Source organism: Ailuropoda melanoleuca, chromosome 4, assembly GCF_002007445.2.
Source record: "Ailuropoda melanoleuca isolate Jingjing chromosome 4, ASM200744v2, whole genome shotgun sequence".
Taxonomy (NCBI): domain Eukaryota; kingdom Metazoa; phylum Chordata; class Mammalia; order Carnivora; family Ursidae; genus Ailuropoda; species Ailuropoda melanoleuca.
The window spans coordinates 114,881,163-114,901,746 of NC_048221.1; the positions used below are offsets into that span (position 1 = coordinate 114,881,163).

General features: G+C 38.5%; 1 protein-coding gene across 4 annotated transcripts in view; it reads left to right on the forward strand.

Annotated features, from left to right (window-relative positions):
* The window catches only part of HEATR5B (HEAT repeat containing 5B), a 108,143-nt gene that overhangs the window by 32,723 nt on the left and 54,836 nt on the right, over positions 1 to 20,584 (forward strand). For all 4 annotated transcript variants that reach the window (XM_002914827.4, XM_034659660.1, XM_034659658.1 and 1 more), the window contains exons 18-19: positions 3,193 to 3,383; positions 17,196 to 17,355. In XM_002914827.4, the coding sequence (XP_002914873.2) occupies positions 3,193 to 3,383; positions 17,196 to 17,355 (351 nt within the window). The remainder of the gene's footprint in view (positions 1 to 3,192; positions 3,384 to 17,195; positions 17,356 to 20,584) is intronic.

Genomic DNA, 20,584 nt, shown 5'->3' on the forward strand with positions numbered 1-20,584 from the left:
ATCAAGAGAGGCTATGTTGTATAGCTGAAGGAAGGCTGCATTTAGAGACTGTGTTCTGGTTTAGCTCTCATTAGGTTTATGTCTTGTGCAGTTCCTTTAACCTTTTGAACCTCGGTTTCTACATGTATGAAGTGAAATAACGAATATTTTGCCTAGCTGTCAGAGTTCATGCACTGTTCTATGCAGCTTCTCATGATGTATTTGAAAACTTTTTATACTGATCAGCACCAATTTAAGGATTTACTCGTAAAATAAAATATCAGCAAGTACAAGTGTTTAAATGGGCATGAATTAAATCATGGTTTGTAAACATCAGGGAAAAGGGACATAGGCATTGATTATAGAAATATAAGTTTGTATCATTTATATAACTGTTAGTATATGCCCTATTTAGAGACCATCAGCTAATACCAACATCTGAGTTTTTTAAAAAAGAATTGGGTAGTCATGGTCTGGTAGGCCCATGTACCAACTATAATATCGGTCCACAGTACACATTTCTTCATAGATTTGCTCACTAATGCCTCTGTTGTCGTTAACATTTCCTGCGGCACCATGAGTTGAATTTTGGTCTCAAGTAAGTTAAGTTCCATGACAGTAAGTGTACATAGAACAGAAATATTAACATTTAATATGATGCTAAGTGAAATAAGTCAAGCAGAGAAAGACAATTATCCTAAGGTTTCTCTTATCTATGGAACATAAGAACTAGGAAGATCGGTAGGAGAAGAAAGGGATAAAGAAAGGGGGGTAATCAGAAGGGGGAATGAAACATGAGAGACTATGGACTCTGAAAAAACAAACTGAGGGCTTCAGAGGGGAGGGGGTGGGGGAATGGGATAGGCTGGTGATGGGTAGTAAGGAGGGCACGTATTGCATGGTGCACTGGGTGTTATACGCAACTAATGAATCATTGAACTTTATATCAAAAACCAGGGATGTACTGTATGGTGAATAACATAATAAAAATATTATTATGAAAAAAAATAATATGATGAACAAATTGTATCAGTATTCAGTTACTGATATTTTTACCCCTTTTAATCTTTTTATACATATTAAATGTACTCTTGATGACATAATTATGTTCTCTGAAATTTTTATATAAACAAATCAAAGTTTTATACTCATCAGACCTTTTCCTTAAAGTTCTAATGATAAATGTCAATCAGTTGAACGACAGTTGATTTAATAGTACAGTGTCCCTTATAAATAAAAACAATTTTTAAGCATTAGTCTTTGGATAGAGACACTTCCAGGGATTGTTCATTTTAGGGCTGATTGACTATAACTATGTTATATATCATGTTCTGAATCATGTTTAGGAAACTGATTACTGTTGATTTAACAGGTATTGATTCTAGACGTAGTATATACATGTGAAAGATGGTTGAAGAAGGGGATGGGGTGGGGGAATGAGTAAAATAGGTGAATGGGATTAAGAGCTACAAACTTACAGTTATAAACTAAATAGGTCACAGGAATGCAGCATGGGGAGTATAGTTAATAGTGTAATAATGTTGCACAGTGACACATTGTGACTACACTTATGACAAGCGTAGCCCAATGCATAAAATTGTCCAATCACTGTGTGTTGTACATCTGAAACTAATGTTGTATGTTAACTGTGTTTCAATTTAAAAAAAAGAGGGTTGATACATGCACCCCTATTTTATAGCAGCATTATTTATAATCACAAAGATTTGGAAGCAGCCCAAGTGCCCATCAATAGATGAATGGATAAAAAGAGGTGATTTTATATATATATATATATAATGGAATATATATATATAATGGAATATATATATATAATGGAATATATATATATAATGGAATATATATATATAATGGAATATATATATATAATGGAATATATATATATATATATAATGGAATATTACTCAGCCATAAAAAATGAAATCTTGCCATTTGCAATGACATGGGTAGAACTAGAGAGTATAATGCTAAGTGAAATAAGTCAGTCAGAGAAAGACAAATACTATATGATTCCACTCATATGTGGAATTTAGGAAACAAAAAAAATGAGCAAAGGGGAAAAAGAGAGATAAACCAAGAAACAAACTCTTCAACTATTGAGAGCAAACTGGATATCAGAGGGGAGGTGTGTGGGTGGATGGGTGAAATAGGTGATAGGGATTAAGGAGTACACTTGTCATGATGAGCATTGGGTGATTAAAATAAAAACACAGAAGATATGAACAGACACTTTTCCAATGAAGACATACAGATGGCTAACAGACACATGAAAAAATGTTGAAAATCATTAGCCATCAGGGAAATTGAAATCAAAACCACATTGAGATACCACCTTACACCAGTTAGAATGGCAAAAATTGACAAGGCAGGAAACAACAAATGTTGGAGAGGATGTGGTGGGAATGCAAGTTGGTACAGCCACTTCAGAAAACAGTGTGGAGGTCCCTTAAAAAGTTAAAAATTGAGCTACACTATGATCCAGCAATTGCACTACTGAGTATTTACCCCAAAGATACAGAGGTAGTGAAGAGAAGGGCCATATGTACCCCAATGTTCATAGCAGCATTGTCCACAATAGCTAAATCATGGAAGGAGCCAAGATGCCCTTCAACAGATGACTGGATTAAGAAGACATGGTCCATATATACAATGGAATATCAAAAAGAACGATTTCACAACATTTGCAGCTACATGGAAGGGACCGGAGGAGATAATGCTAAGCAAAATAAGTCAAGCAGAGAAAGACAATTATCATAAGGTTTCATTCATTTATGGAACATAAGAAATAGGAAGATTGGTAGGAGAAGAAAGGGAAGAAGAAAGGGGGGGTAAACAGAAGGGGGAATGAACCATGAGAGACTATGGACTCTGGGAAACAAACTGAGAGCTTCAGAGGGGAAGGGGTGGGGGAATGGGATATAATGGGTGGGTGATGGGTATTAAGGAGGGCACGTATTGCATGGTGCGCTGGGTGTTATACGCAAGTAATGAATCATGGAACTTTACATCAAAAACTAGGTATGGTGACTAACATAATATAAAAAATTATTATATATAAAATCTTTAAAAAATTAAAAAATAAAAAGTTGAAAAAATGGATGAAGTGGTTATATTTACAAAGATTGCAGCACATTTTTTTTTTATTTAATATGAATTTTTAATTTCCTTTTTTTTTTTTTTTTTTAATAACCGTAGGGCCTGGCTGAAAACAAAAGTACTTTAGGACCTGAAGAAGTTCGTAAGTCTGCTCTGACTCTGGTTATGGGTGCTCTGGACAACCCAAACCCCATCTTACGATGTGCAGCAGGGGAAGCTCTTGGAAGAATGGCTCAGGTGGTTGGGGAAGCAACCTTCATTGCTAGAATGGCCCAATATAGCTTTGACAAGTAAGTGGGTCTCTTTACTGACAAGTAACTTTCTTATAGAAGCAAAGATATCTTTTTAAGTAATCAATAATTATAGTAATTGGATGATATGTTTTCCACATGTTACGGCATATGACAAAATTTTGTAGTTTTTATAATCTTAATCTTTTTTATGATGATCTTAATTTTTAATTCAGTAATTGTTTAAACTCTAGAATCTGGGGAAGTCATATTATAGATACTTTCAGCATGGTGAAGTTTCAGCCTTTGAATGTTACATAATGGAATCAAGAGGACTGTTAATAGGACTTCTCTTAGTTATGTGTGTTCTGCTCTGAAGAGGTGCTCTGGTCGTCCCTTTCTCTTATCTCTGCTCCCCACATTATACTTTTTGTTAATTGGTCACTTTTTGGAATAAGCCATTCTCTTTCTAATTGCCAGCAAGTTTATCATCTCTTAAATTATCCCTGTAACAGGGGAAAAGTTATAGTAATTGGATGTTTGAGTATTAGATTTCAAGGATTTCTTTGCATTTTAATTAAAAAGAGTGGTCTCCGAGCTCCAAATAAGTACGATTAAGATGATGCAGTTATTAGTGACTCTTGGTTGTTAATCAAGTACTTAAGTAGAGAAGTTGAAAATCAGGTGTGGTGAAGAACTGATACTTGAGTTATATAATAACTGTTCTTCACGATTGTGTATTTTGAGTACTAATTATACCAAAGTAGGCCATAATCTTTAATGAGAGAGGTGGGGGTAAGCAATGGTGGTGAAGCAGTAGGTTTGAGGAAAAAGTATTTTCTGAATTCTTGGTTATGTGAGGATGGTTTTCCCTGTCTTCAAACATGAACAGCAGTTTGTCTCACTAACTGTATTGTTTGAATCACCAAGGATAATACGAGCAAGCAGAAGATAAAATATCCCAGATACTTACTCTTCCTCAGGATGACTTCTGCCATTTTCCAGCAATAGATTAGTCTTGTTTTTCCAAGTATGTCATTGATTCTGAAATCAACTTCGTTAAAGACGTGTTTAAATATACAACCAATCTTACCTTTAATAGTAGGTAAAATAAGAGTGTATTTGTTTGAAAAACTCCCGAGTGGTAATTTTGTTTTTTAGTTCAAGGAGTTTTAATTTACAAGTATTTTCAATACTTGTTGGGGTATTTATTTTTTACTTATTCTGGCGAAACACGAAGACTTTCATTCATATTCATATATGTCTGGTTAATGGTTTGCAAGTGTTTTAAGTGCCTACTTTCATTAGCTTTTCCAAATAATTGATTATGATTTGAAGTTGATTCTTACATGCATTTTAAGTTGCCCATTTTTTTTTTAAAGATTTTATTTATTTATTCGACAGAGAGAGAGATAGCCAGCGAGAGAGGGAACACAAGCAGGGGGAGTGGGAAAGGAAGAAGCAGGCTCATAGCGGAGGAGCCTGATGTGGGGCTCGATCCCATAACGCTGGGATCATGCCCTGAGCCGAAGGCAGACCCTTAACCGCTGTGCCACCCAGGCGCCCCTAAGTTGCCCATTTTTCACAGTTCATCTGACATTAGAATTTGTTTTAAATTATCTGCAAAACATCATAATTAATTGGCAGTGTTTTTTGTTTTTTTATTTAAATTCAATTAGCCAATATACATTTTTTTCTTTCTTTTATGCTACCATATAAAGTAATGGTACATTTAAAAATCTGTGGTATCTTTGAGGCACTTGGGTGGCTCAATTGGTTAAGCATCCAACTTTTTTTTTTTTTAAGATTTTATTTATTTATTTATTTGACAGAGACAGTCAACGAGAGGGAACACAAGCAGGGAGAGTGGGAGAGGAAGAAGCAGGCTCCAGCAGAGGAGCCTGATGTGGGGCTCGATCCCAGGACTCTGGGATCACGCCCTGAGCCGAAGGCAGACGCTTAATGACTGAGCCACCCAGGCGCCCCTAAGCATCCAACTCTTGATCTCAGCTGAGGTCTTGATCTCAGGGTCATGAGTTCGGGTCCCGCATTGGGCTCTACACTGGGCGTGGAGACTACTTAAAAAAATAAATAAATAGGGGCACCTGGGTGGCTTAGTCGGTTAAACCTCCAACTCTTGGTTTCAACTCAGGTCATAATCTCAAGGTCTTGAGATCAAGCCCCTACTTGGGCTCCCTGCTCAGTGCAGAGTCTGTTTTCCCTCTCTGTCTTTTTCTCTCTCTCCCTCTGCCCCTCCCCCTGGTTGTGCACTCTCTCTCTCTCTCTCTAAAATGAATAAATCTTTAAAATAAATAAAAGTAAAAATAAAGATCTGTGATAGATTAGCTTGAAAAAGTTTCAGTGTCCTCCTGTAGAATGTTTTCATCTACAGTATCTTTTATTGATTTAATATCTGACTATGAAAATCCAAAAATACTTACACATACAGATCTATCAACTATATTTACACACTAAAATCTTATGCCATCTTAGCATTTAGACAGGAATCATTCCTATAAACCATTCTAGTTAACGGGGAGTTGCTTCAACTGCTTAAGACCTCTTTCAGAAGGAAATAAAAATCATTACTGGTTGAATTTGTTTCCATTCAAACTGAAAATCACTTTGAGACCCGGGAAATATATATTCTTTTAGCTTAGATTATTCAGTCTATTGAATAGATGATTATCACTGATAGAATTGGCCCAGCTTTTTATCTCACTGAAATGTTACCTTTGGAAAAGCACCAACATGAAGGCAGCTTTGTAATCTGTGTAATGCTTTAGAATTCACAGGTTGCATTCATTCCTAACTTCCTTCATTCCCCAAAATGACTGCTGTGGAGAAACTGAGTCATAGAGAGATAGAGGTTACTTATCCAAGGATGTAATATGTTAGAAATACTGCCAAAAATAGACTTAGTTTACTTCCATCATTACTACCTTTCTTCGTATCTGTTTTGTGACAGCACTTGGAATTTTTCTTTCTTCACCATAGGCAAACTGACCAGCCAGAGTCTTGGTGTTGGATTTTCATCTCTTGGCTTTATTTTACTTTTATGGGCTTAACAGAAATTCCGTCATGGATGGCTTACTGAGATTTACAATACAGTTCGGAAAATGCAACCAAGCTTTCTCTCTAGACATCTTTGTTATTTGGTACTCTCTTCTTAGTGGTATTTTATCCTGGTTTTTTTTTTTATCCTGTTTTCTAATAGTAACTGAGTATGTTGGCACATGATTATGAGTCATAGTATTTTATAGCTGAAAAAGTATTGTTACATGTGTTCTTGTATTTGATCTTTCCCATTGTCCAAAATGAGGTTTAGAGGTTAGTTTTGTTTTTTTTTAATAATAATTTTTTATTATGTTAGTCACCATACAGTATATCCTTAGCTTTTGATGTAGTGTTCCATGATTCATTATTTGCGTATAACACCCAGTGCTCCATGCAATATGTGCCCCCCTTAATACCCATCACCGGCCTATCCCAGTCCCCCAAGGTTAGTTCTGTTTCAAACTCTCTACACTGCTACTTACATATGAATAAAATGAAATCTATTCTTTCAAGTAAACATTAAAAATATATACAGGACTTGCACTGCCAGTCACGGTGGAAGAACAGGGGCTAGGTTTTTGCTGCTGTCTTAAACAACTAGAAAACTAGATAAAATAAATGAAACAATGGCTTTCAGACATTGGACAACAGCCAGCATAGAGCAGTGATCCCTGCGAAATCAAAACAAACAAGGGGACTGAGGAGGTTAAGATGGCGGAGGAGTAGGGGACCCCTTTTTCAGCCGGTCCCCTGAGTTGAGCTGGATAGGTACCAGACCCAGCAGGAACATCCACGGAATCAGCCTGAGACGCAGGAAGATACATCTGGATCTCTACAAATGAACATCTCCAGCGCTGAGTATCGAGGTACGAAGCGGGGAGCCGTGAAACCGCGCACAGATATCGGAAGCTAAACAGAAGGGGGAGGGAGCCGCCGTGTCAGGGCGCCGGGAAGCGGTAGCCACCTGCAAGGGGGAGCGGACAGACCGCGGACCCGCACGCTTGAGACAGCAGGCTGAGAAGGGAGCTCCGGGAGCGTACGCGAGAAGGCTGGCGGTTGGCGGGCCACCTGCACGGGGGAGCAGGCGGACTCGCGGACGGCACCCGCGAGACAACAGACTTAGAACGCGAACTCCAGGAGCGCGCGCAGGGCGGCTGGCGGGCCACCTGCACCGGGGAGCGGGCGGACCGCGGACCCGCACTCTGGAAACGGCAGACTGAGTCCGTGAGCCGGGAGCGTGCACCACCAAGCATCTCACGGAGCTCCGGAGCTCCGGTGTGCTCACTGGATCGAGGCTGAGACCGGGAGCTCCGGGAGCGTCCGCGGGGCGGCTGGCGGCTGGAGGGCCACCTGCACGGGGGAGCAGGCGGACTCGCGGTCAGCACCCGTGAGACACCAGACTGAGACGGGGAGCTCCGGGAGCCCGCGCGGGGCGGCTGGCGGCGGGCGGGGTTGGAAACACAAAGGACAGAGACGTGCCGGCCCTGGAAGTGAGGGCTGGGACGCCGGGTGTGGGGCGCACAGCCCGGGATGCTGCAGGGTTGAGCAGCACCAACAGAAACAGAGTTAAAGTGGCCAGAACATCAGTGGAGAACGATCCGCGATCCCTCTGTTCTGAGACAGAGGCTGAATTTCAGCCGCTGCTGCTCTCTCAGAAGAGGCATAGCAAACCGCCAGGGAAAGCCGCCAGAGAACAAAAGCCCGGAAATACCGGCTCACAGGGTGCCCATCCCCATCCCCCCTCGCAAGGGACACAGAGACTCTACCCAAACAGGGTTTTCTGAGTACCTGCAGGCAGGCCCCTCCCCCAGAAGGCAGGCTGAAAAATCAAGAAGCCCACAACCCGGAGCGCCTGAGTGGCGCAGTCACCAAGCACCTGTCTTCGGATTAGGGTGTGATCACAACGCTCCGTAAGGAGTCCTTCATCGGGCTTCTCCACCGGGAACCTGCTTCTTCCTCTCCCACTCCTCTGCTTGGGTTCCCTTTCTTGCTGACTGTCTCTCTCTCTCTCAAATAAATAAATAAACTCTTTAAGGAAGAAGCCCACATCCCTAAGATCTCTATAAAACAAGGGCGCACGGCCTGGGTCCCAGTCAACACTTGGGCTCTGGACAACCCTGCAATCTCTCTTCATCAGAATGACGAGAAGGAGAAGTCCCCCCCAGCAAAGAAAAGATAATGAGTCTGTGGCCTCTGCCACAGAATTGGCCTCGGCCACAGAATTAATACATATGGATGTATCCCAATTATCAGAAATGGAATTCAGAGCAACAATGGTCAAGATGATGAGTAAACTTGAAAAAAGCATCAGAGAAAGCGTTGCTGAGAATATAGAATCCCTAAGGGCAGAAATGAGAGCGAATCTGACAGAAATTAAAAATTCTATGAGCCAAATGCAGTCAAAACTAGAGGCTCTGACGGCCAGGGTCACCGAGGCAGAGGAACGCGTTAGCGAATTGGAGGATGGGTTAGTAGAAGAAAAAACGAAAATAGAAGCTGGTCTTAAAAAAATCCACGCCCACGAATGTAGATTACGGGAGATTACTGACTCTATGAAACGATCCAATGTCAGAATCATCGGCATCCCTGAAGGGGTGGAGAAAAACAGAGGTCTAGAAGAGATATTTGAACAAATTGTAGCTGAAAACTTCCCTAATCTAGCAAGGGAAACAAGCATTCGTGTCCAAGAGGCAGAGAGGACCCCATCCAAGCTCAACCAGGACAAACCTACGCCACGGCATGTCATAGTGCAATTCGCAAATATTAGATCCAAGGATACAGTATTGAAAGCGGCCAGGGCAAAGAAATTTCTCACGTACCAAGGCAAAGGTATCAGGATTACGTCAGACCTGTCTACAGAGACCTGGAATGAGAGAAAGGCTTGGGGGGGCATTTTTAAAGCTCTTTCAGAGAAAAACATGCAGCCAAGGATCCTTTATCCAGCAAAGCTGTCATTCAGAATTGATGGAGAAATAAAGACGTTCCAAAATCGCCAATCATTAACCAATTTCGTAACCACGAAACCAGCCCTACAGGAGATATTAAGGGGGGCTCTATAAAGGTAAAAAGGCCCCAAGAGTGATACAGAGCAGCAAGTCACAACCGATACAAAGACTTTAAAGAGAAATGGCATCATTAAAATCATATCTGTCAATAATCTCTATCAATCTAAATGGCTTAAACTCTCCCATAAAACGCCACAGGGTTGCAGATTGGATAAAAAGACATGACCCATCCATTTGCTGTCTACAAGAGACTCATTTTGAACCCAAAGATGCATTCAGACTTAGAGTAAGGGGATGGAGTACCATCTTCCACGCAAATGGACCTCAAAAGAAAGCTGGAGTAGCAATTCTCATATCAGATAGACTGGATTTTAAACTAGAGGCCATAGAGAGAGATACAGAAGGGCACTATATTATTCTTAAAGGAAGTATTCAACAAGTGGATATGACAATTATTAATATATATGCCCCCAACAGGGGAGCAGCAAGATACACAAGCCAACTCTTAACCAAAATAAAGAGACATATAGATAAGAACACAGTAATAGTAGGGGACCTCAACACCCCACTATCAGAAATAGACAGAACACCCTGGCAAAAACTAAGCAAAGAATCAAAGGCTTTGAATGCCATACTCGACGAGTTGGACCTCATAGATATATATAGAACACTACACCCCAGAACCAAAGAATACTCATTCTATTCAAATGCCCATGGAACATTCTCAAGAATAGATCATGCTCTGGGACACAAAACAGGTCTCAGCCAATACCAAAAGATTGAAATTATCCCCTGCATATTCTCAGACCACAACGCTCTGAAATTGGAACTCAACCACAAGGAAAAACCTGGAAGAAACTCAAACACTTGGAGGCTAAGAACCATCCTGCTCAAGAATGACTCGATAAACCAGGAAATCAAAAAACAAATTAAACAATTTATGGAGACCAACGAGAATGAATACACAACGGTCCAAAACCTATGGGATACTGCAAAGGCAGTCCTAAGGGGGAAATACATAGCCATCCAAGCCTCACTCAAAAGAATAGAAAAATCTAAAATGCAGTTTCTATATTCTCACCTCAAGAAACTGGAACAGCAACAGAGGGACAGGCCTAACCCACTGACAAGGAAGGAGTTGACCAAGATTAGAGCAGAAATCAATGAATTAGAAACCAGAAGCACAGTAGAGCAGATCAACAGGACTAGAAGCTGGTTCTTTGAGAGAATCCATAAAATTGATAGACCACTGGCAAAACTTGTCCAAAAACAAAGAGAAAGGACTGAGATTATTAAAATTATGACTGAAAAGGGAGAGGTCACGACCAGCACCATTGAAATTGCAAGGATTATTAGAAACTTTTATCAACAGCTATATGCCAAAAAACTAAACAATCTGGAAGAGATGGAGGCCTTCCTGGAAACCTATAAACTACCAAGACTGAAACAGGAAGAAATAGATTTCTTAAATAGGCCAATTAACTATGAAGAAATTGAGTCAGTGATAAACAACCTTCCAAATAATAAAACTCCAGGCCCAGACGGTTTTCCTGGGGAATTCTACCAAACATTCAAAGAAGAAATAATACCTATTCTCCTAAAGCTATTTCAAAAAATAGAAACAGAAGGAAAGCTACCAAACTCATTCTATGAGGCTAATATTACCTTGATCCCCAAACCAGGCAAAGACCCCCTCAAAAAGGAGAATTACAGACCGATTTCTCTAATGAATATGGATGCCAAAATCCTCAACAAGATCCTTGCTAATAGAATCCAACAGTACATTAAAAGGATTATCCATCATGACCAAGTGGGATTCATACCTGGGATGCAAGCATGGTTCAACACTCGCAAATCAATCAATGTGATACATCATATCAACAAGAAAAGACTCAAGAACCATATGATCCTCTCAATTGATGCAGAAAAAGCATTTGACAAAATACAGCATCCTTTCCTGATTAAAACCCTTCAGAGTGTAGGAATAGAGGGTACATTTCTCAATCTCATAAAAGCCATCTATGAAAAGCCTACTGCAAGCATTATTCTCAATGGGGAAAAGCTGGAAGCCTTTCCCTTAAGATCAGGAACACGACAAGGATGCCCACTCTCGCCACTATTATTCAACATAGTACTAGAAGTCCTTGCAACAGCAATCAGAAGACAAAAAGGGATCAAAGGTATCCAAATCGGCAAAGAAGAAGTCAAACTGTCTCTCTTTGCAGATGACATGATACTCTATATGGAAAACCCAAAGGAATCCACTCCCAAACTATTAGAAGTTATAGAACAATTCAGTAAGGTGGCAGGATACAAAATCAATGCCCAGAAATCAGTTGCATTTCTATACACGAATAACGAGACTGAAGAAAGAGAAATTAGGGAATCCATCCCATTTACAATAACACCAAAAACCATACGTTACCTTGGAATTAACTTAACCAGAGACGTAAAGGACCTATATCCTAGAAACTATAGATCACTTTTGAAAGATATTGAGGAAGACATAAAAAGATGGAAAAATATTCCATGCTCATGGATTGGAAGAATTAACATAGTTAAAATGTCCATACTACCCAGAGCAATCTACACTTTCAATGCTATCCCGATCAAAATACCGAGGACATTTTTCAAAGAACTGGAACAAATAGTCCTTAAATTTGTATGGAACCAGAAAAGGCCCCGAATCTCCAAGGAACTGTTGAAAAGGAAAAACAAAGCTGGGGGCATCACAATGCCGGATTTCGAGCTGTACTACAAAGCTGTGATCACAAAGACAGCATGGTACTGGCACAAAAACAGACACATCGACCAATGGAACAGAATAGAGAACCCAGAAATGGACCCTCGGCTCTTTGGGCAACTAATCTTTGATAAAGCAGGAAAAAACATCCGGTGGAAAAAAGACAGTCTCTTCAATAAATGGTGCTGGGAAAATTGGACAGCTACATGCAAAAGAATGAAACTTGACCACTCTCTCACACCATACACAAAAATAAACTCCAAATGGATGAAAGACCTCAATGTGAGACAGGAATCCATCAAAATTCTAGAGGAGAACATAGGCAACAACTTCTATGACATCGGCCAGAGCAACCTTTTTCACGACACATCGCCAAAGGCAAGAGAAATAAAAGATAAAATGAACTTATGGGACTTTATCAGGATAAAGAGCTTCTGCACAGCCAAGGAAACAGTCAAAAAAACTAAGAGACAGCCCACGGAATGGGAGAATATATTTGCAAAGGACACCACAGATAAAGGACTGGTATCCAAGATCTACAAAGAACTTCTCAAACTCAATACACGAGAAACAAATAAACAAATCATAAAATGGGCAGAAGATATGAACAGACACTTTTCCAATGAAGACATACAAATGGCTAACAGACACATGAAAAAATGTTCAAAATCATTAGCCATCAGGGAAATTCAAATCAAAACCACACTGAGATACCACCTTACGCCAGTTAGAATGGCAAAGATAGACAAGGCAAGAAACAACAATTGTTGGAGAGGATGTGGAGAAAGGGGATCCCTCCTACATTGTTGGTGGGAATGCAAGTTGGTACAGCCACTCTGGAAAACAGTGTGGAGGTCCCTTAAAAAGTTAAAAATTGAACTACCCTATGACCCAGCCATTGCACTACTGGGTGTTTACCCCAAAGATACAGACGTAGTAAAGAGAAGGGCCATATGCACCCCAATGTTCATAGCTGCATTGTCCACAATAGCCAAATCATGGAAGGAGCCGAGATGCCCTTCAACAGATGACTGGATTAAGAAGCTGTGGTCCATATATACAATGGAATATTACTCAGCTATCAGAAAGAACGAATTCTCAACATTTGCTGCAACATGGACGGCACTGGAGGAGATAATGCTAAGTGAAATAAGTCAAGCAGAGAAAGACAATTATCATATGATTTCTCTCATCTATGGAACATAAGAACTAGGATGATCGGTAGGGGAAGAAAGGGATAAAGAAAAGGGGGGTAATCAGAAGGGGGAATGAAACATGAGAGACTATGGACTATGAGAAACAAACTGAAGACTTCAGAGGGGAGGGGGTGGGGGAATGGGATAGACTGGTGATGGGTAGTAAGGAGGGCACGTATTGCATGGTGCACTGGGTGTTATACGCAACTAATGAAGCATCAAATTACATCGGAATCTGGGGATGTACTGTATGGTGATTAACATAATATAATAAAATAAAATTAAAAAAAAATAAAATATAATTGGGCATAAAAAAAAAAGAACACAGTAGAATGACTTAGAGCTTTATACCCAGTGAAAATGCTTTTCAAAACTGAAGTTTTAATAAAGACTTTCAGACTGTGAAAAGTTGGGAAATTCATTGCTTACAGGGTATACTATAAGAAATGTTGAAAGAAGCTTTTTTGATGGAAATTTGGATAGACATGTAGAAGTGAAGAGTGCCAAAAGTGGTAGATATGTGGATAAATAGACTTATTCTTTTATAAGTCTATTTTAAAGTGACCTGTTATTTTTATTCTCATTTTTAAATTTTTTATTGTTGTTTAGTTTTTATTTCATAGTCATAAACTTAACTCTGCAATCCAGCTAGACTGGGAGGGGAATAAGGAAAATACGGAACTCATAGAACTGCAGTGAGAGCACAAAGTTATAGGATATTTTGAACAGATGGGGGTGAATAGGTGCTCTCCTGAGCTACAGAAATAACGGTCTGGTAGTTAAGATAAAACACAAGTCAAATTTATTTGATTTGTCCACAGTCAGCAATGGTGATCTTTTTGCTGGTCTTGCCATTCCTGGACCCAAAGCACTCTATGGCTTGCACAATATTCATGCCCTCTTTTACTTGCCAGAGACCACAGCCTTGCCATACAACCACTCTTGGCAGTACAGCTGAAAAAGCTGGGAACTATTTGTGTTGGGTCCAGCATTTGTCATGGGCAAGATGCCAGGACCCATATGCTTCAGGATAAAAATCTCTTCATCATATTTCGCCCCTAGATGGACTTGCCACCAGTGCCATTAAGGCATGTGAAATTACCACTCTGGCACATAAATCCTTGAATAATCCTGTGAAAGCAGGATGTTGTATAACCAAATCCTTTCTCCTCAGTGCTCAGAGCATGAAAAGTTTTCTGTCGTCCTTGAAACTTTGTCTGCAAAACAGCTCAAAGGAGATGTGGCCGAAGAACTCTCCAACCATGGCAATGTTGTACACCGCGGCATTGACCGTGGCTAGGTGGCATGGGCAGCTTCTGGGCAGTGGAGTCTGCAAGCTATTTTTATTCTCGTTTTTTAAATGCCTTGGAAAGATAATTGACTCTTTAATGCAAATATAATAATTTTAATTGAGAAGTAAAATACCTGACGACAGCACAGGGAATGGGAGGAGGAAATGGTAGTATACTCTGAAAGAATATGATATTCTTTGAAGGTAGATCATAATGACATAGAAATGTATACTTTAGGGGCACCTGGATGCCTTAGTTGGTTAAGCCTCTGCTTTCAACTCTGGTCATGATCCCAGGGTCCTGGGATTGAGCCCCATGTGGTGCTCCCTGCTTAGCGGGGAGCCTGCTTCTCCCTCTTCACCGCCTCCCTTCTGTGCTCTCTCTCACTATCTCTCTCTCTCTGAAATAAATACATAAATAAAATCTTTTTACCAGAGATTCTACTAAAAAACAAAAATGTGTAACTAATAAACCAATAGTGGAGATAAAATAGAATCATAAAAAATACTAAATCCAAAAAAAGAAAGAGGGAAAAGGGAATAAACTGATGTGACAAATAGAGCACAAAATAGCAATATGGCAGATTTAAACCCAACCGTACTGATAATTGCATTAAATGTAAATGGTCTAAACAATACAAGTAAAAGTTAGGGTTTGTGAGATTAAATAAAAACAAGATCAGGCGCCTGGGTGGCTCAGTTGACGAAGTGTCTGCCTTCAGCCCAGGTCATGAACCTAGGGTCCTGGGATCAAGTCCCACATCGGGTGCCCTGCTCAGCAGGGGGTCTGTCTGCTCCTGCCTCTCCCTCTGCCTCTTCCCCAGCTTTTGCTCTTTCTTGCTCACTCTCTCTTTCTCTCTCTCAAATAAATAAATAAAATCTTTAAAATAAATAAAATAAAAACAAGATCTAGGGGCTCCTGGGTGGCTCAGTCAGTTAAGTGTCCAACTCTTGATTTCAGCTCAGGTCATGATCTCAGGGTCCTGGGATTAAGCCCCATGTCAGGCTCCCTGTTTAGTGGGGAGTTTGCTTCTCCCTCTCCCTCTGCCCCTCTTCCTCCCCCTGGCCCCACTCACGCTGTCTAAAGATAGAGGTTAAAAGTAAAAGGATAGGAACAATATACGAGAAAAACACTAATCCAAAGGAAGCTGAAGTGGCTCTGTTATTATCAGAAAAAGTAGATTTTGTAACAAAAATTATTATCAGAATAAGTGAGTGATTCCATAATGATAAAAGGATGTATTCCCCAAGAATACATAGCAATTCTCTATGTTTATGTATCTTGTGATAGTTTTAAAATACACGGAACAAGGAGCACCTGGGTGGCTTAGTCTGTTAAGTGTCTGCCTTCAGCTCAGGGCTTGATCTCAGGGTCCTGGAATTGAGTCCTGTGTCAGACTCCCTGCTCGGTGGGAAGCCTGATTCTCCCTCTCCCTCTGCCTCTCCCTGCCAGCTCATTCTCTCTCATTCTTTCTCTCAAATAAATAAAATCTCTTAAAAAAAATAAAATGCACAGAACAAAACCTAATAGAAGTGAAAGTCCATAATTACAGTTGGAGATTCAGCATTCCTTTCTCAGTAATTGATAGAACAGACGCTCCCAATAAAAATATAGATTTTACCAATACAATCACCTAACTTGGCCTAATTGACGTTTATAGAATACTTTACCCAACAGCAGCAGAATATACATTCTGTCTTTCTGTCTCTCCTTCTTTTCTTAGGCAGTTGAAGGGTTTATCAGTGTTATGGTTCTTTTCAAAATACCAGCTTTTGGTTTCATTGAGTTTCTCCATTATTCTGTTTTCTCTTCTACTGATTTCTGCTTTACCTTTATAACTTGCTTCATTATGCTTACTTTTGGTTCAGTTTGCTTTTCTCTTTCTAGGTTCTGAAGGTAGAAGTTTAGGTAATTGATTTAAAACTTTTCTTCTTTCCTAATATAAGAATTTTAATGCTACAAATTCACCTTAAAACACACTTTAGCTGCATCCCATAAATTCTGATATTTTTTATTTCCATATATTGGAATTAATTGTCTGTTTTGGTAAATGTTCTATGCATACTTGAAAAGAATTAAAATTGGTGAATTTTATTGCATATAAATATATCTCAATAAAGCCTATTTTTAAAAAGTAATATACAATATCTCCTTTTTATATTTTTTAATTCATTAGCTATATTTCACAGAGAAAAAGACTGATGTATTTTAAGAGGTTCAAATAATAATTATAGAAAATTTAAGTAAAAATTAACATTTTCTTTAATTCTGTGACTAGAGATATACTTTTTTATATTTTTAAAACCAGTTATAAAAGCAATTCTTTTATTTAAAGCACCAGTAATAAAAATATTTTTCAAATGATTCTTGACTTTTCAAGGAATGATGTTTAAAACTGAGAAGTTGTGATTTTTCTTTCCAGTTTTCTCTAACTCTTGGTAAGGAGTGGAGAAAGAAGTAATCATAACTGTAGTCTTTTCTGATTTCTGGAACAAATCCCTTTTATGGTGTGACTCATAAGCTTGTTATTGCCATAGGGAAAAAGAAAAACCAATTCCCGAAGCGTAACTGTTTTTCAGGTTGAAGTCAGCCCGCGATGTTGTATCCAGAACTGGGCATTCATTGGCTCTGGGTTGCTTGCATCGTTATGTTGGGGGTATTGGCTCGGGACAGCATCTGAAAACCAGTGTCAGCATTTTATTGGCTCTAGCACAAGATGGAACATCCTCTGAAGTTCAGGTAGAATGTTGATTTTTTTATCATGAAATTTTTAAATAATATATTTAGGGCTATCAGTTATTGTAAATTAGTAATGATTCTGATAATTTGTTTAAAAAAATGTATTAGAGTCTTTCTCTGTCATTTGATTTTATGAGTCTTACTTGTAAAAGTGTAGAACAGGATTTTGTATTTTAACCTAATCTTAAATCTGTCTTGTCCGGGAATTTAACCCATTCATATATATTTCTTGAAACATAATTTCTTTTTATTACGTACTGTCTTTTATGCTTGTTTTCTCTCTCTCTCTCTTTTTTTTTTTTTTTTTCATTTCCTTACATTTGCTAAACTGATCACATTTCTTTTAAGAACCATTCTCTCTCTCTTTCCATTCATACACCAACCCAGGTCCAGGGTTTTTGGATGAATCTTCAAGTATCCTCCTGGAATTTTTTGTTTGTTTGTTTCTCCTTAAACATTTTATATACAAAGAAATATAACCACAATGAAAGGCAGGAGGTTCACTTGTGTGAAAATATACTACACTCTTGATTTGCCACTTCACACTGATGCACCCAAAAAGATTAAGAGTATATGAATCCAGTAGCATTCAACTTACCAACTTCATATTGGGACTGCAAGTTGGGAAAAGAGACAAATTCATTTGGCATTAGGGTCTGCCTTTAGTTTATTAATAAATTAGTTCCTTCACAATTAGATAAGAGACAATAAATCCACCAGTGGCTTCTAGTCTACAGGCTTCGTTTGCCTTTGACTTTTGGTAAAAGCTTCCAGCTGTGTAAAGCCCAAAATTCCCAAAAGGGTTAGAAACAAAAATCAAAGAAGCTTATCCCTTAATAGGTACTACACTGCTTTTTAAAAAAATCTGTTTTCACAGTAGACTAGAAAAAAATTATACCTAAAAAGTTGTTGCTTTATTTTATTTTATTTTTTAAATTTAATTTACTTTTTTTTTTTTCCCTCAGAGATAGCATGCAAGCAGGGGCAGGGTAATGGCAGAGGGAGAGGGAGGGAGACTCTTAAGCAGCCCTCACACTCAGTGCAGAGCCCAACATGGGGCTTGATCTCACAACCCTGAGTCATGAAATCAAGAGACGGACGTTTAACTGACTGAGCCACCCATGCACCCTTCTGCTTTCTTCTTTTATGTCAAAAAGCAGGGTGGTAGTTTGCTTCTTTTGTCTTCATCTTCTTCTCAGCCTTCTCTTGCTTTTAATTTCTTAAAATCGCACTCCTCTGACCACTCTGCATGATTCTTTTTACGTGACAGGACATTTTACTATAATTTGTATCAGTTACATTCCCTCAGCGCTACCATATATCTGCACATGAAGAGTATAGTAGATTTTCTTAAGTTTTCCCTAATGTGTCTTGTTTTAAGTATCCTGACTCAAAGATTATACTTTACAGTCCTATTACTGGCTACATTTATTTAACTATAATTACTAGAGATTTATTTTCCAATAACATTTTCTTCTTTGTATCCTCAACTCCTGTCTTGAGGTTTTTGTTCTTTTTTACATTTTTATTTGATAAGAAAAATTCCTCTAACAGTCATTAACTTGAATGGTATGCTTTTTGAATCCTTGCATATCTAAAACATGGCTTTATTTTGCCTTCACATTTGAATGATATTTTAGTTGAGTATACTATGCCTGGCACACAGTCCTTTTCTTTCATTATTCATAAATGTTTCAGGATTTTCTGTGTTCTGGTGTTGCGCATGAGAGGCTAATGGTAGTCTTTTTTTTAATATTAAATTTCAGTAAATATTAATATCTCAAATTTTAATCATTTATCTCTAAAAACCTTCATTTATGTTTATTAGGAAATAAAAGGCAATATATAAGCCAATAATCAAAGCAACTGGTGTATAAGTATTGTGTTTAAAGTTTCTCTGCAGTGTGGCTTTGAGTATCCAGAAATGAGACTTTAGTGATGAGTTCATTTTCCTTTATACTATGCATGCATTTCACACTTCCAAAAGTCAGTGGCTTATATGAGAAACTTCTGAATTAATAGGTACTTACAGACATCACAGCAATCTTTATTCCCTATCTTTTCATTGCTTTTGCTAAGAAGCTTATCTGAAATATGTATGTATGTCTGTAACCTTATATTTTTGTTTGGCAGTATGTAAGAATTTTCCTGCCTGTGAAGTTCATCAAATTCCATATTATAAGTTTATCTTTTTCTCTTTTTGGAACTAGTATTATTCATATATTAGATCTTGTCTTTTTTTCTCATTATTTTTTATTTTTTGGTATTTTCACTCAATGTTACAAGATAATCTTCCATTTGATCCTCAAGATAGTGATTTTGCTTTTTAACAATAGCATTTTTTTTCCAGTTTTCCATTGCATCTTTAATATAAATCCTGAGTTTTTTAAAAAACACTTCTAGAATCTCCTTTGTGCTTTAATTATATGGCCTTAAAAATCCTTATTATAGTTTTATTAAAGTGCCTTTTGTTTCTTACATTTATTTTTTATTATATATTTTTTAAAGTAATCTCTATGCCTGAAATGAGGCTTGAACTCACAACCCTGAAATTAAGTGTTACATGCTCTACTGACCCAGCCAGCCAGGCACCTCTGTTTCTTACATTTAATCATTTTCTCCAGAATGTTTGCTCTAGTCTTCCTCCCTCAAGTTGCTGTATCCCTATTATTTTTTGCTAGCTCTTGCCAGTAAACGTGGTGTCTGTACATATCTGTCCAAGTCAGGTTGCTGAGTTCTCTAGGATTACAGTAGATTGACAGGTAGTAGAAGCTGAGGTGTGGATTTTTTTTTTCTCCTCTGTTGGCAAGTTGAGATCCCTCTGTCCTCAGACCATTAGTATAACTCTCCTTTTGAGCTGCCAGCTGCAGAAATAAAAGGTAAGTTCTTCTACAGCTGGATGTAGGCAGTTTAAAGGACTTTTAATTTTCTCAGGCCTGTGCTGATTATAGTATGCGGCTCTGGGGTTAGTTTTGTAAATACTATTAGCCAGTAAGATTGTGCTTGGTAGGCATAAATAGGGGCTTGAAATGGTTCAATCCCCTTGAAGAGGTGATGTGTGAATATCATTGCTATAGAAATGTATCTGAGTACAGAACATTGTCATGGTCATTGTTCTATTTCAGGCTCATTATTTAGCAAAACTCCACAATACAGGCAATAAAAATATATTTGATGTCCATAAGCATCCACTAAATCAAATGTTTATTACATAAGTCATGGTCTTTTG